The 16,141-nt window shown below is 52.4% G+C and overlaps 1 protein-coding gene across 2 annotated transcripts in view; it reads right to left on the bottom strand.

The window, feature by feature from the left end:
- Nucleotides 1–15,296, bottom strand: part of CD9 (CD9 molecule) — a 32,331-nt gene extending 17,035 nt beyond the window's left edge. The window contains exon 1 of one of the 2 annotated variants that reach the window (XM_034644575.1): nucleotides 15,087–15,296. Coding sequence is in view for 1 of the 2 variants with exons in the window: in NM_001304912.1 (NP_001291841.1) it covers nucleotides 15,087–15,152 (66 nt within the window). In the remaining variant the exon portion in view is untranslated. 2 annotated transcript variants of the gene reach the window in all.
- Between the last annotated feature and the right edge of the window lie 845 nt (nucleotides 15,297–16,141).

The raw sequence follows: 16,141 nt of genomic DNA, 5'->3' as shown, positions 1-16,141 counted from the left end.
GACTGAAAACAACAGTGTAATGCCACTTAGGGGCACCTGGTTGCTCCGGACCCTATGCCAAGTTTGCAGAACTGGTTCTAGTTAGAAGCTGAGGTGGTATTGACAGACAGGCAGCCCCACTGACGAAAACACTTGAAGAAAGCCCGCAGAAAGATGTGACAAGAAGGAAAAGAGCAGCCGTGTGTGTGTGTGTGTGCGCACGTGTGTGCACGTGTGTGTGTGCGTACCCACACGCTCAGCACTACAGCCCACCCCCTCAAGTGGAAAGAACCCTGTTTGCCTTGGACAAATCCCACTTCAAAGAAAAATCTTCTCATGGTAAACAAAACGGAGGTCTTGGCTAGGCCCCCCTTTCCTCCGGGTCCCCTCTTTTCTTCTGTAATATGACCTGACTGGTCATACTTTTTTTTTTTAAAGGACAAAATACTCATTATGATGTCTCTCTCTAACTGCCGTAGAAAGCCCAGAAGGGGGAGGGAGAGTGGCTTCTCCTCCACGCATGGTTTCTCTGAGGCCGGCCTCAGACTTTAGGTAGTCACAGCCCCACTTTGGTGGCGCTGGAGGCAGGCAGCAGTAAGGGGCTAGAGGCAGGGGAAATAGGGGTACTTGCTTTCCTGCTTTCCCCTGAGGGAATGCCATACGGGCATCCGTTGAGTCCCCCACCCCGCCAGGGGAGCCTCTGGCATACTTCTGCTGAGAAGCCCTAGATTCGTGGCCAGCCGTGGACTCTGGGTCTCACTCTGCTCTGCCACCTAGATGCTGTTTGACACTAAGCACTTTCCTTGGCTTCTCCACACCTCAGAGTTCTCATATGTGAAAAAAAGGTCGCATGGTGCCTGTCTTGCCTTTAACCTAGCTTGAAGGGGAGGATTCAATGAGGAGACGCATAGACGACACTCTGAAGGCCACGACGTGGCACAGCCGGCCGGATTCTGTAGGGAAAATAATGCCAGTAAAAAGAACAATAAACCTCGAGAGAGACACAAGACACATTCACGGCACCTGGTGGCCATGGCTGTCGGCCGTGTCCCTCTATGATCTGATGCTGGGGCCGGGCAGGAGGGAGTGGGGCGATTTAAGGTTCTGGTTTCTGTCGGTCTGTGCGAGTGCCCTGCGGTGGAGGGATGACGGATAAATATACCTTCCCCACACCAGTACACGCCTCCCAGGAGCTCTGAGAGGATGAGAGAGGAATGGTAATTCAAATTACCATTTGAATGGGAAGGAGGTATTCATGGAGCAGGAAAGAAAGGAAGGGGATTTTACCTCTTTACTTTCCTCCTTCAGAAAGATATGTGCCAGCCCGGGTTGTTATTATTATTTTTTTTTGAAGGTACCCAGCCTGGGAGACCTGTAGGCATAGTTGCCCATGGCACCCGGGAAATCAGTAACAGACCGAATACCAAGGATGTGAGTTTCCCCTACCAGCCTTTTCTGGGCCCCAAAATACCAGTCACACTTTAAGAAAGCCTCAGAAGTGGAGATAAGGGCCTCTATGTTCACACAGGCTTCAACATTTAAAAACAAGTCAGGCCACCCAGACCTGTGGGCTCAGGCCTCACCCATCTCCATGGCAACCCCGGCTCACCGCTGACTGCCAAGCCTTGGATGGGCTGATTCACTAGTCAGGAGGCCGGGCCGGGCACTGGCGACAAGCACAAACAGGAACCCAGTCCCTACCACCTCTCCGGAACCTCTGCTGGCACGCCCCTCTCCCACTTCTAGACGAAGGCCAAAGCTGTCATCTTCGGAAGGGCACAGGCACCCAGGGGGCCGAGGCTGGAGTCTTCTGGGACCCAGTCCCACCGCGCAGAGAAACAACACCGAAAACCCAACTCCGACTGAGCAGGAAAAAAATGCCGTTGATTTGCTTTCACTAAGGATCACAAGCAAAATGTGACTTCCCAGCAGAATTTGAAGATATCAACAAGGGCCTGTTATTAACTTTAGTTTTATTAGAGATGAGCTGAAAAAACGCCAGAGGTGGCGGTCCTGGAGACTACGTCCCTCTGTGAGTATGGTCATCCTGGGGGTCATCTCGGCCCTCTGGACCACTTCTGCTCTGGGGCTTTTACCAAGCCACTGAGGGCAGAAGCTGGGCCACTGGGAAACTGGTTTCTAGGCCAGCAGGTCGCGACGTGGGGTCCCCAGACCAGAAGAAGCAGCATCACCTGGGAATTTACTAAGACACAAAAATTCACTGTCCCCATCCTAGACTTACTGAATTAGAGACGAGTGGGGTGGGGCCCAGCAACTCCCCCCACCCCCCAGATGATTCTGATGCTCCCTCATGTCTGAGAACCACTGCTCCAGGCCTTTATGTAATAAACACCCAACAATCGGGACCACATGGAGAAGCTTCCTCTGGGGGTTCTCAAGCCAGAGACGAGCTTTCTAAACGTCAGTGCTGAAGGGCAGGAAGCCATGGAGGGGGTGGGCAGTAGGGGGGTGGTATGAGCTCTCACTCGGCTCAGCCCAACATGGGGCAGAATTTCACCATCCCAATTTATACTGCAATCCGGACACTGTGGGCTCAGCTGCCCCGCCTTGCACTGTAGAGCCATAGGACCGGGCCTCAGGGCCACCTTGAACTGCTGCACAGTGACAGTTAAGGGGGAGGATACAGGACAGGTAAACAGGAAGGAAGCAAGAGGTATGAAAGAGATAATGGCTGGACAATTCCATCTTAAACCCACTGAGCCTGGGGAATCATAGTATATGGGTCAAGTTAGAACCCGCATTTGGCTTCCAAAGAAGTATTCATCACACAGGCTTGGCCCCGTGACCTCTCTTCTAAGAAGCCAAAACGATTCCCACAGCCTCCATAGCACGGCACCCTTGGCAAAAACTTCCTCCTGATTTTTGCAACCTGAGTTCTCCCTAGGCTGGGCTGCCATTATGGATGAGTGGATTCTTTTCCTCAGCCAACCCTAAATTCTAGGGGAATTTTTTTTTTTTTAAAGAATACATGCAGAGGCTGATGGGTAATCACGTTGGTTAGGGCTGAGTTGACTTTTGGCAGCCTCTTCTGTCAGGAGCAACTCCTTCATAGGCTAGACAAAGGAAAATCAATAATATAATAGGAGCAGTTATTCTCCACTATGTCCCACAGTATAGGCGGTGACTGACGTACAGCATCTCATTTAATCCTTGTCACCTTTATTTTAGAGACGAAACAGGTTCTAAGAGGTTAAGTAACAACTCACTGGAAGAGACACAGCCAGCAAGAGGCCGTGTTCCCACTGAACCAGACCTGTGTAGACGACTCAAAGTTCCCGTCCTCCTGACACTGTGCTCCCTCCCTGCCCAGCCAGTGAATGGGAAGACAGGGAACCCCTAAGAACTTTTCTTGGGGGACAAGAAGGTCCTCTGGACATGCTGAATTTGGCAAAATGCTCTGACCTGCACCTTACTTTGTCTACTGTGGTGAGGTGATCTAGACTCAGGGCACCAGCCCCTGCCTAGGGGAAGGCCAAGAGGGATGGAGCACCGACCGCGAACTTCTTCTTGGGGTTTGTTCTCTCTTTCTTCTTCCTCTCCCCCTCTGTTGAGGTTGGGAGAGGTGGTGGTGTCAAGCCGACCATCACCGAGCGATGAAAATGCACCCTCTGGGACAGCTCTACCTTCTTTTTCCTTCCTGTGGTGTCCACATAGAAGCCATGGTGACTTTGGCCCTGCCACACTCTGGGAGCTGGCTTCAAGGTATCAAGAAAGTTCTAGATAAGAGGAATCTATCTCTTTTTGAGAAGAATGAGAAGTGAACAGAAGAGGTGCCAAGGTCACCTTTCCTGGTCTGGAGGCAGAGCGGATTTCTTCTTCCCATGGCTGTTGTTAAACTCCCAGTTAGACTCCACAAGGTGGGGGTGGGGGGGCTCTGCCAAACGGCCCCGATGCTGGGGCCACGTCCAGCTAAGTACAAAACAGGGCCCTCTCCTCAACCACCTTTCCCACCCTGGGGAAATCTCTGAAATGGGCGTTTTGTGGACAGATGGAAAGACGAGTTCTCGAATTCACCTTCTGAAAGAGATGGAGCCACGTGGTAAAGTTTCAGCCCAGAACAATCCTGCGTGAGGTGGCTTTATAGAACTGAAGCAAGACGACAGAGAGGAATGTGTTTAGGACAACTTCAACCTCTGAAACGTTCGGAGAGGCCGTGGTAACAGTAACTACAGGCAAAGCTGCTCCAACCAACATCTGAGCTCTTGCTCTGAGCCAGGCCCTGCGCTACCCTTTACGTTAAATATGCCATCATTTCTAACAGCCCTAAGACTTTGGCAGTATTACCTTCATGACTCAAATAAGGAAAGTGAGGCGTAAGGAGAGTGGCTGATTTGCTGCCTCCCCCAGGAATCTGCATTTCTGACAAGTCAACCACTCCCACCCCCAACCACCACCCCGGGTTGTAAAGGGCCCTGCTACCATGTGCCGCTCCTTGACGGAACGCCGGGAGGTCAACGACAAACTCAACCATCCTTGAGAAGCCAGGCCCCTGGGGAGGCACACTTCTGCCTCTTGTGACCATTTACTGCCCTCGATACTGAGAAAATGATGACACCTATCCCACCACCTATATAATTCAATATTTAAAAAAATCAGAATTACAAAATAAATATAAAATAGTTCAAAAATGTGCTTAGTTTCCCCAAGATTCCTTGGGCTTACCTGCACTGCTGACGTCCTAAGCACCTGCTTAGCTGCCCTGCTACCCTTGCAGGGGTTCACTTTCTGGGGATTCTGTGCCCTTGGCGGGGGGGGGGTTCTCCTGGGCAGAGGGGCTCAACAGCTACAGCGTACGGGTGTCATCAGGTTGCTAAGCGGGACTCTTTGGGGCCATGGTGTATTCCAGCCTGGCCTCAGGCTGGTGCACAGCTAAGAGGGGAACACGCCCTATATGAGCAACAGTGGGATTTCCCAGGGAGAAGAGGAATATAAGGGAGCTAGACTTCTATGAGAAGGCCCTGCTGCCTCTTCTGAATCTAAAAGGGCTGGTAGGACTGCCTTATACCCTTTGAAGTAGTTACGCTCATCCCAGTTGGAGATGAGGAAAAGGTCTCAGAGAGGTTAAGTGACTGGCCCAAGGTCACAGAGCAGGTATGGAGCAACTTAGCCATCAGCTCTCTCCCTCTGCCACAGGCACAGCACAGGCCATGCAGAGGTCAGTTACTTGACTGCCTGGGTCATGCCTGGTGGAAGGGAGCTAGCGAGATCCCCTCTCTGGGGTGTGGCTGGGGATGAAGGGCCTTGTAAGCTTTTTTTCAGCACACCTTTCTGGTAATTTGGCAGTGACTTGGTCTGAACAAGTTCAAGAGTTGAGAGGGGCGCCTGGGTGGCACAGCGGTTAAGCGTCTGCCTTCGGCTCAGGGCGTGATCCCGGCGTTATGGGATCGAGCCCCACATCAGGCTCTTCCTCTATAAGCCTGCTTCTTCCTCTCCCACTCCCCCTGCTTGTGTTCCCTCTCTCGCTGGCTGTCTCTATCTCTGTTGGATAAAGAAATTAAAAGAATCTTAAAAAAAAAAAAAAAGAGTTGAGAAATCCTCCCTTCCAAGGACAAAGTCAGCATCCTCTAAAAACCAGAACCCTATTCTGCCCAAGAGAGAAGAAAAGTTTTAGCTAATATGGTGTGTTAATATTAAGTAGTTTGGGGATGAAGAATCCAGAGGAGGGCCTCTGCCCAAGATAACCTTTTCTAAACAAGAAACCTCACTGCCAGTTTCCACTGCCTGCTTGCCAGACACGGAGCACACATCAGACAGCCCATAAATCTGTTTTCTGCTGAAAGCAGGCATTCTGATCTTAACCAAAATCATCTGATGTGGGGGATTGTTTTGGGGATGTTTTGCTTTAAATTCCAGACTACCACACATTTGTTTTCCATTGTGTATGTCTAAGATGCCTGGTGATCACACATACACACACACACTCTCTCTCTCTCCGCTCGTTTACACACTTTAGCCATGTGGACCAGCTAGCTTTCGTTCCATCTGTGGGACCGGTTACCACTTGCCTGCATGACCCTGAGTGGTGGGAGATGCCCCTCTGATTACACCTTTGAAGCCATGCCATGTGGTGTGTGGACTGGCAGTGCTGGCAACAGGCACACCCAGCACCGCTCACTTAAATGGCCCTCCTTCCCCAGCATGGTCCGTTCTGAGCACAAAGCCAGGGGAAGCGCAAGAGCCGAGGTCTCCAACTGCTGCGTCCAACCTATCATCTATCCCACCCCTTTGCCATGATCTCGGCCTTCATTTCGGGTCTCTTAATTATAGCTGCCATTTGCACAACATGGGTTTCAGCTTATATGCAGATTTTGGGGGTAAACATAGTACAGGACTGTAAATGTGTTTTCTCTTCCTTAATTTTCTTAATAACATTTTCATTTCTCTTAATTACTTTATTGTAAGAATGCAGCATATAATACATATGACATACAGAGTACGTGTTAATTGACCACATTATTGGTAAGGCTTCTGGTCAACAGTAGGCTATTAGTAGTTAAGTTCTGGCGAAGGCAAAAGTTCTAAAGAGATTTTTGACTGCACGGGTGTTGGTGCCCCTAACCCCCGCACTGTTCAGGGGTCAACTGTATGTTCCTGGCCAGCTAGCACCGTTAACACTTGCCAGGTCCCATACCCCGCCTGCAGCTCTTCACCTGTACTCTTTAATTTTCACAACAGACCCACCAAGTAGGTACTATATACTTTCAATTTTTAGCTGAGAAGTCTTGGGCACAGAAGCAGCTCCTCTGAGATCACAGAGCAAGTAAGTGGCTGAGTGAGAACTTGAACCCCGGACAGTCTGACTGCAAAGCCCAGATTCTCAATCGTTCTGCGTAACTGTCTTCTTGATCAGTGTCGTTAATTTCAGAGCCAGAATTTTTCACTTTTGTCCTGTCTCCCTTCCAGCCATAGCTGATCCTATTTCAAGAGTCTATCCTTAAAGGGTCCCAGGGAAGCCCACCTGAAATAGCAGAGGGCCTTACCTGCTCAGGACGGGAAGGCACCTGCACCGGCCACCTGGCCTAGAGGCACCACCTGACCCTGACCTCTCTCTGAGGCCAGCTGCCTGATGGACAGAGTCTAGAGACAGAGAAAGAGAGAGAATGCATTTCTTCCTGCTGGCCTCTGGCCTGAGAACTTCATCCACGCCCTTGCTGCACTGGCCAGAAAGTCAGTGTGGACAGAGCACTGCACTGGGAAATAGATTCTCCAGAGTAACTTGGCATGTTTTCTTCTCCTCCCAGCTTTGCTACTGCTGCAAGCCTTGCAGTGCAGACACAGTTACAGCTGCCCTCTGGCCACCGTCCTTGTGTCCCCTATAGGAATGGCCCCAAGGGGAGGCCTAGAACCTCTGCCCTTTCCTGAACAGCACCATCCTGCCACCAAAGGGCATGAGCAGGCATGACCACAGGCCTGTGTTACAGTCCCAACTATGGGATCCTGGGAGGCACCTGGCACAGGAGGAGGATAATGGCAGCTTCTCATACTAATGGGCCCTCCCCAGCACTGGGAGAGAAGCTAATTTCTATTTGAAATAAACTTTCTGGGCCTCTTTAGGGTTATCTGTCTTAGGGAGTCAGAGCCACAATAATATGGTGGGAGTGGGAGAAAGTAGAGGATGAGAAGATGTTCTCAGGCTGGCAGAAGGGAAGCTTTAGAAAGCCTGAGCATAACAGTAATGGATTTAAATCCATAGCCCCGTATCATGAGAAGCAACGTGAAGCATTCACACTGCATCGGGGTGAGCAGGACGGAGAGTCTTAGTGGGAAGGGTTTCTTTCTCTGGATTGGAGCAGGGCTGCTGCGGGGTTGAGGAGGCCTGCTGCCCACTAGAGGGGGGCACCGATGTGAGCTGGGCATGAAAAATGGCACATTGAACTGCTCACCTAGACGGGAAGGGGTGCCGCTGATCTGAACATGTGAACAACTATGTCTTAGTCCGTCTGGGCTGCTATACGCAACGACCATTGATCGGGTGGCTTAACAACAAAAATTATTTCTCACGGTTCTGGAGGCTGGCAAGTCTGAGATCGAGGTACCAACAGACTTGGTGTCTGGTGAGGAACTGCTTCCCAGTTCACAGAGGGCTGTCTTCTTGCCATAATCTCACATGGTGGAAGGGAGGAGGGAGCTCTCTGGGGCTCTTCTTTTTTAAGGGCACTGATCCCATCCACGAGAGCGCCATCCTCCTGACCTAATCGCCCCAAAGGCCCCACCTCCAAATACCATCACCCTGGGTTTTAGGATTTAGCATATGAATTTTGGGGGAATACAAACATTCCAGTCTATAGCAAACTATCTTTTATAAACACCAAACTTCTACTGACTTGCAAAGCAATGAGTTCATAAGTATGATTTTGCTGATTTTTTTTTTTTTAAAGATTTTATTTACTTATTTGTCACAGAGAGAGAGAGCGCACAAGCGGGGGAATGGCAGGCACAAGGAGAGGCAGGCTCCCCACTGAGCAAGGAGCCAGATAAGGGACTCGGTCCCAGGACCCTCAGATCATGACCTGAGCCAAAGGCAGACCCTTCACTGACGGGTGTGAGCCACCCAGGTGTCCCTTTGCTGATCTTTCTATATAAAATTTTAATAAATCAGTTTATCATTTATCATGCTATTGATTCAATCGATATAGGTTTAAAGATAAAACTAGAATGCTATAGAAACCTGTTTTGAATTCAATAAAACTGTCTGATTTACTTTATTGTATTTTTAAGCCCCAGTCAAGGATTTCTGCTATGATCCATGTGTTGTGTTGTTTTTATACTTGGACGCTGACATGCAGCTCATACTGGAAACAGAAGCCAAGGGCTGCGTCCTGAGCAATTTGGAGGTGAGGGCTTGGTAGAAGTCATGGGTCATTGGCCTGCCCGGCCTGAGAGGTTTTCGCTGGAAACTGGAATGTACATTGAACATAACAGTAACAGGATTAAGCTTTGAAGGGTGACTTTCCTAGCAGAGCCAGCAAGAGACACCGTTTCAGCATCCCTGCACAATGCCTGACAAGAAGACTGAACAAGAAGGACCTTTAAAAACCCATTTCTGATTTTTCTCCAAGTCAATAGTCCCCACACTTCTCCACCCAGGGATCTTTGCTAGAATCAAATGAAGCCAGGCCCCTCTCCATCAGAGGACTGCACCCTCCCCTGCTATTCAACCAAACTGAGTATCACCTCCTCAGGAGTCCAAATCCCCAAACAACCCCCTCCCCCAGGGGAACACTCCTCCCTTTTCAAAGTCCTCAAGGGCAAGCACGGGGAAGGTTGGCTGATACTAGTCTCCACTTGTTGAGAAGGAGGCGGAGGGAAAGACAGAACTCAGTTCTTCCTCAACAAACACAAATCACCCAAACTATGGGAAAACCTAACCCAAGAAGCAAAACGGCTAGAAGCTCCTAAAGTCGGATTCTTCATGTGGACTAGAAATACAGAACACTCATTAAATTAATCGAGAGTCAAAGCCACTCCTTGGGCAATGATTAAGCTGAGAGTCAGAGCAAGTATGGGTGGGGAGGCGAGCTCTCCAGCCTAGGCTGCTCTGGATAATCAGGAAACTTAGCCTTTCTCAAATCACCCCGCATCCCCCCCCACGGTCCCTGGGTAGTGGTGAGGCAACCCCCTGCTCATGGCTGAAACAGAGGACTCAGAACAGAGAAGAGGCTGCTTGGAAACCAAAAGAGAAAAACCAATATGAGGTGTTCATTGGCCTCCAGAAAAAAGCCCCCCCCCCGAAAAGAGGCAAAAGCATTTTTCTGGAGGAAGGTCTCACTGATTTTATGGAATTCCCTAAAAAGGTTAAAGTCCATGAGTCTAGGACAGTGGCACACAGTACTTAAAAATGATTCAGAACGAAGTACTTTTTCGGGGTGGTGGTGGTGGTGGTTGGGGGCAAGGGGGGGGAGCTGGAATTACAGGATGGATGTAATTATTATAAAATTATCTCATCTGGAGACAGGATGCTGCTTTCCACAGCTGCATGCCATCACTTGATGGAAAATGAAAATGTCCCTGGACCAGCATTACTTTTTCCACAGAATGAAACAGGCAAGTGATCTGCAGTCAGACTTCAAAAACATAAATCCGTAAAAAAAAAAAAAAAAAAAAAAAAAACAAAAAAAAACACAAANCAAAAAAAACACATACTATTAAGATTAGCCCTTCTGGTCTCCTGAATTCCCTCAGTTGCAGAGGACATTTCCGAGTAGTTGAGAAAACGGGGCCAACAGGCTCTTGCCCAGAGTTTCAAAACCCCGGAACAAGTCAGTCAAAGCTCTCCGGTATGGAAGCGACGGAGAGCCGGTTTCTGCTCGGCTTTGGTCAAACAGACCTGTGGTGGGCCCAGAGTCAGTCCCACTGACCCCCCGCCCCCGGGGAGGGGGGAATGCAGAATATAAACATGCACCTCCTCAAACTTCACTCTCTTCTCCCCCACTGGACACAGGTCTACTGAGAATACTCCTTGCCTACCAAGGAGACAACAGGCCACAGAAGCCACGATAACCCCTGACCTCAGGTCCCTTACCCTTACCCACAGCCAGGGCACCCAGGAAAGAACTGCCAAGGCTTGGGTTCTTCAGAAGAAAAGGTGCTTCTGCAAGTTCAAGGTGTATTATTAAGTTTCAAACTGTGTGACCGAAAGCCACACCTCCTTATAAAATTGCATCGAGCCGGAAAGCAAACACACAAATCAAACACGGGACACCCAGCTCTGCGTCTAACAGGGAAGATTCCCATCTAATACACAAGGGTGTGAGAACGCGGACTTGTGATGTGTGAAGCCACAGAGGACTCATTTAGCAGAATTAGTTAGGTGCCCTGGCAAGGACCGCCCTCCGTGGGGCTGCTTATTGAAGTGGTTCCAAATCCCAAAACCTCTTCCTTTGAGTACAAAAGAGTAAGGTCTGGAATGGTGCCACGGAAAGGGGTGCCAAGGAAAGGGGTAGGGGGTGTGTGTGCAGAGGAATTCCCCTCCCCCCAAAATCAGGGGTCAGAGTTTTGTTGTTGACAACCATTGCAGGGAAGAGTGCGCAAGCCATCAAGATTCCGGGCAGGGGAGAAGCCCTCTCTTCCTTAGCACAGGCAGACACCTGGCCTCGCCTCACCTCTCCCCAGACCTGCCAGCCTCAGTGCAAACACGGCCAGCTTTACCAGAGCTCCCCGCTGTCTGTGTGCCAAAGGTGGGGAGCCATTTTAGGCAGCAGTCCCAGCTGCTTGCTCGGCCCAACGCTGAAGGCCAACAGCTTCTGGGGGAAGCAGCGAGTTGGGTGGGAGGGGCTTTTGCCCCTTGCCGACCCCGCTAGGTCCGTACCCTGGCCAGACCCAGAAGCCTGAGGTCTTAGGGTTTCTCTGCCGTGTCGTGCATTTTCGGAAGTACGGCCGCCCCACAGTCAAATGTGGAGCTGCACATGAAATGGAGTGGGTGTCCTGAGGCGGGAATCACGGAGGTGGGTGGATCACGAGTCTGGCAGTGATGCAGGGAAAGAAGGAAAGGACGGGGGGGGGGGGGGGNGGGGGGGCTATGTGTGGAGTGTGGATGCCTGCCTACATCCCTGGTTTCAATTTCCACACTTCTAGGGGAAGTGCTCTCACCCTCTCCATCTACTTTCTCAACTGCGGAGTAACAATGGCTTCGGTTGGAAGTTTACTATGTTCTGGGGCTAGGCTACGAGGCCCAGGGCATCCCGTACATTCTCTCCCGTAACCCCAGTAGACACCAGCTCTGTGTGGTGATGGGGAAGGGTGGGACTGAATCCAGAGCTGTGCGCTGACCCGTGGGCAGGACTACCATGGGTGGCTGAGGGCCAGGAAAACAGAGAACCCCCAAACAGAAGGACCCCACCCAGGCGATAGAGGGAAATGTGAGGTTAACAGGAAAGAGACCAAGAATCAGGCCCTGGAGGTAAAGACCCAATGTGCATTTCCCTGTGCATTTCCATCTCGGGACCCGGGTTTTGGGTTGAGTGGGAAAGTGCTGTTGCTGCAGGCACTGGGGCTGGGTTCACAGACTGAGTGGAAGGGGCCTCTGGTGACCATTTCTCTCAAGCCATTGGTTTTACAGACGAGCAAACTGAGGTCTGGACTACAAAAGCCACCTCCCCAAGGTGTCGAAGTGATGTGAGGACAGAGCTAGACTAATACCCAGGTCCCTGTCCAGATTTCCACTGTCTAGGGGGTGCGGGGTGGTGGCCAGGCAGGGCGGTCTACAGGAAAATAGAGAAACAACTGAGAGCCAAGGAGTTAGGGTTGTGGGGGTGTTGGGTGAACAGATTGGTTGCTGGTCCGGCTGTGAGCATCAGAGGCCCTACTCGGGGAAGGCAAGCTCAGCTGTCACCTGGGGTCCCATGGGGCTGAGGCCAGCACAGAGGTGTACCATCTCCCCACCCTAATTACCCCACTGCCACTGAGGTGGGCTTCTTCTCTCTGGGTCCCTGCTAGGCCACCCCTCCCAGCATCCTTTGTTCACGAGGTGCTGGTGCCTCCTGGCCTCACAACTCTCGTGAAGGCCCACATCAGGTCCCAAATGCCAAGTTTATAAATTCCTGGTCTCAAGAGAGAAAGGTAACCGGTGCCATCATAACAATCTGAGCCGTTCCCTTTCCAGGTCCCTTTCCAGGTATTTCTGAGAACTTGTTTCTGCCCAGCTGGGCCTGGCGGCAGGTTGGGATGGAAAGTAGACTAGACTTCAAGCCAACCAGACTGCCTTCAAACTTACTTCTGATGCTATCCTGCCACATGACCCTGGATAAGTTAACCTCTCTGGGGACAGGTTTCCTGGCTTTGGTACCATGGGGATAATGCTTCCTGCTCTGGCTTATATCATGGGACTTGGAAGAGGCCTTTGCAGACTGTAAAACACTGCACAAGTGCATCCTGATACTCCCTTATTCTATCATCTCTACAGGAATCTTAATACAGGACTACTGAACAATCGTTAATTCAGGAAAACATAGCCCATTACCAGGTCCCCTTGTTGATCTCGTGACGGAGACAGAAGAGGACTGGGCTCAAGTCAGGGACCCAGGGCTTGTGATATTGGTTTGGTCTCTGGGATCCTGGGCCATCACCCCCTCTGGTTCTCTGCTTCCTCACTGTGAATACCAGGGCTGGACTGGATGATCACCAAAGTCATTCCTAATTCTGGACCCAAACATTCCCACATTCAGTCATGTCTGTTTCAGAAGACATAGTGGACCAGCAGCGCCTGGTCCAGGCAGGGGCAGCTCTGAATATGGGTGGGGTGGTAAGCTGGACACAGTAAGAGACCTAGAAGATACCTCCCATCAGGCTCCTGCATGTGCCACTAGGCAGATGGATGGGTGCGTGTGTGTGCGTAATGAAGACATGGCAGTCTGCAGCTCCTTCCTGGCCCCGAACCCCTGATGCACCCTAGGCAGATAGCTGAGGACTAAGCAACAGCCTGACAGGGGAGATTGTGCTGGAGAGGGGAGAGGAAGACTCCCTAAAGGACAGGGGTGGGGTGGGGTGGGGCGGGGCAGGACTAGCCCGCCTTCTCACATTCTTTTCTGGTGCCAGAGGTTGGTAAGAGGAGGAAGCCAAGCCTGGGAGTGAGCAGGCTGGCTGCTGGGGGCTGGTGGGAACACCAGGAGGGAGGAATGCCCACTGCTGGGGGGGGGGGTCTCCCTAAAACAGGCCAAGTGCTGGGCAGGGGCACTTCTATGTGCCATCCTTCCTAGAACATGCGTTGTGCATGGTGACTCTTGCCAAGAGTAGGTCAGTCTCTTACGTCAGCTCTGGAGAGAGGATTAAAATCTCAAAAGGTTTGCCCCAAGGCTCATGGGGACCCCAGTGACCAGCTCCCGGGGAATAAATACAGTATATTTTTTGTTACAAGGCTCTGGTGGCATGCCTGTTTCTACAGCCATCTCTCTAGTGGTACAGGGGCTGCCTTTCCACACTCCTTCCTGACTGCAAAGGAGCAAATACTGTCCATCCGTGAGCAGGGGATGTGGCCCTAGACTTAGGATACAAAGGCTCCCTATTCCTTGCTTCTTTCTGTCTCTGGGTGGTCCCTTAATCCCCCAAGATAAGGTGTGGAGAGGACATCCCCTTTTCCGCTGCCTCCCTCAGGCTTTCCATTTGCAGATAGGCTGAGTGCGGCCAGCAGTGGGAGTCCTGCAGCTCCCGGCTGGTGTCCTGTCCAGGTAACCACTCTCCGTGGCCCCGCCTAGCCACTGGGTGGGGTGGCATAGGGGTGTAGGCGAGGCGGGAGGACCCGGGCTGGCAGTGGGCGGATGGCACCTGATCTTCCCCCGGAAATGGAGAAACACAGGACTAAAAGCGCCAACAGGCATTTGCCCCACCTCTCCCCAACTCTCCCAGAGTTCTCTCCAGTTCAGATACTTATCGCCTTTGGAAAAAAAAAAAAAAAGACAAGCTCGTCCTTCAGGTAGTTTCGAGGGAGTTCCGACTTTCTCACGGCCGCTCAGAATCAAGCCTGCAGGCACCTCCTCGAGGGTGGAGGGGGTCTCCCACTCTCACTCAGGGACGGGGTCCCAGTACTCCCTCCCTCTCCCTTTCCAGTGTAAAAGTGTCAACAGCTCTGGGCTGAGCTCTCCGCACCCCACTGAAGTCCTCAGAGCGCCGGCATCCCCCCTCCTGGCGGCCCCGGCCACTTGTGAGACCCCACCCAGATCACGAACTGTACTGCCCGCTACAGTCCTCCTTGGCCAGGGCCTTAAGTTCCCAGAAGAGGGGTGCTCCGTTTCTCCCTGCCGCCTTCCCCTCCTGCACTCGGAGGCGCGGGGGGCGGGGGGAGCAGACACGATCTCTACCCCAAACCCTCGGCGAAAAAGAGGGCCAGGGCCGGTCTTCACGCCCCCGCTCCCTAGGGACCCCCGCGTCCCGCTGCCAGCTCGGCTTCGGAGGAGCCTCCTACGATCGTGCCCGCCCCGCTCGTCCCCGGACCCGGTCGAGGAGCCAGCTGGCGGCCGCGGTGCCTCGTCTCCTCCCGCCCGGAGTCCACTGGCGCGGGCAGTGCCAGTTACTGGCAGCCCCGACCGCAGACAGGGTCCCCGGGACGAACAGGTGGCTCCGAAGAGGAGCGCGCGGCGGTCGCGCTCACTCACCCAGAAGATGAAGTTAAATCCGAAGAGCAGGTATTTGATGCACTTGGTGCCTCCTTTGACCGGCATGGTGCGGGCTAGACTGGCCTGGGCCGGACTGGTGTGGAACTGGGAGGGCGCGCGGCCGGGACGATGAGGACCAGACTTGACACCGAGGATTCCGCGGCTGGGGCTGGCCTCCGGGCTGCACTTTTAAAAAGTGCTACTCCTTACTGCGCGCGGTGGCTGCGGTGCGCATGTGCGGTGGACCCCGCCCCCGGCCGACCCGGCCCCTGGCCCCACCTGCCCCGCCCAGGCCCCGAGGCGGGCTCCAGCCCAGCTTCCGCGGGGAGTCGGGGCTCAGCAGTCGTGGAGCCCGCACGCCCCTCTCCCCCACCAATTTGACCATACCCTCCTTCCCGCAGCCTACCGTCCCCTTTCCTCTCAACCGGCCTGGGATCATTCCAGACTGCCCTCTCCCCACCCCCTGAGCCCCCTCCTGCTTTACCTAAGAGTTCTATGGAGACCTTGCCCTTCAGTTCTCGCTTTGTTGATTCTGGTCTTCCTGCCGCAACCCTCTACTTTGGGAGACCATTCTCAGGTCTCTTGGGGGTTGGGGTCGAGTCCCCTTACTCAAGGCAGGCTGCCCGCAGAATGAGAGCTCTTCCTGCTCTGGGGTCCATTGGAAGGGAAACTGCCTGGCTTTATTTCTCCTTGAGGCAGCTCCTCGGAAACGTTCATTCATGGAGTACACTCTTTCATTTGGCACATCATGTGGACGAGCAGGAATTAGAAGCTGGCAGTCCGGGTGGGAAGAGAGGTAGGAGGCTTATGGGAGTAATTTTCAAATATGTTTCCCGAACAGTAATATGGCTGAGAGTCCGGTAGTCCTGGAGTGCCTCCTCTTGGGGTTTAGATGCCCTGAGAGAAGAGCGAGTTCGTAGCCAGGCTTCTGTTCTTGCCTCCGCTCCCTAGCACCGTCCCTCTTACCCTTTGACCTCTGGATGCTGAGTTCTGAGCCCCTGTCTCCTCCGCTCAACAAATTTCTGTAACTCCGCACACTCCGTGCCCCAAGTTGA

This window comes from Ailuropoda melanoleuca, chromosome 16 (genome assembly GCF_002007445.2).
Source record: "Ailuropoda melanoleuca isolate Jingjing chromosome 16, ASM200744v2, whole genome shotgun sequence".
Classification (NCBI taxonomy): Eukaryota; Metazoa; Chordata; class Mammalia; order Carnivora; family Ursidae; genus Ailuropoda; species Ailuropoda melanoleuca.
The sequence above is the reverse complement of the archived record's forward strand: the minus strand, read 5'-3'. Positions and strand labels throughout refer to the sequence as shown.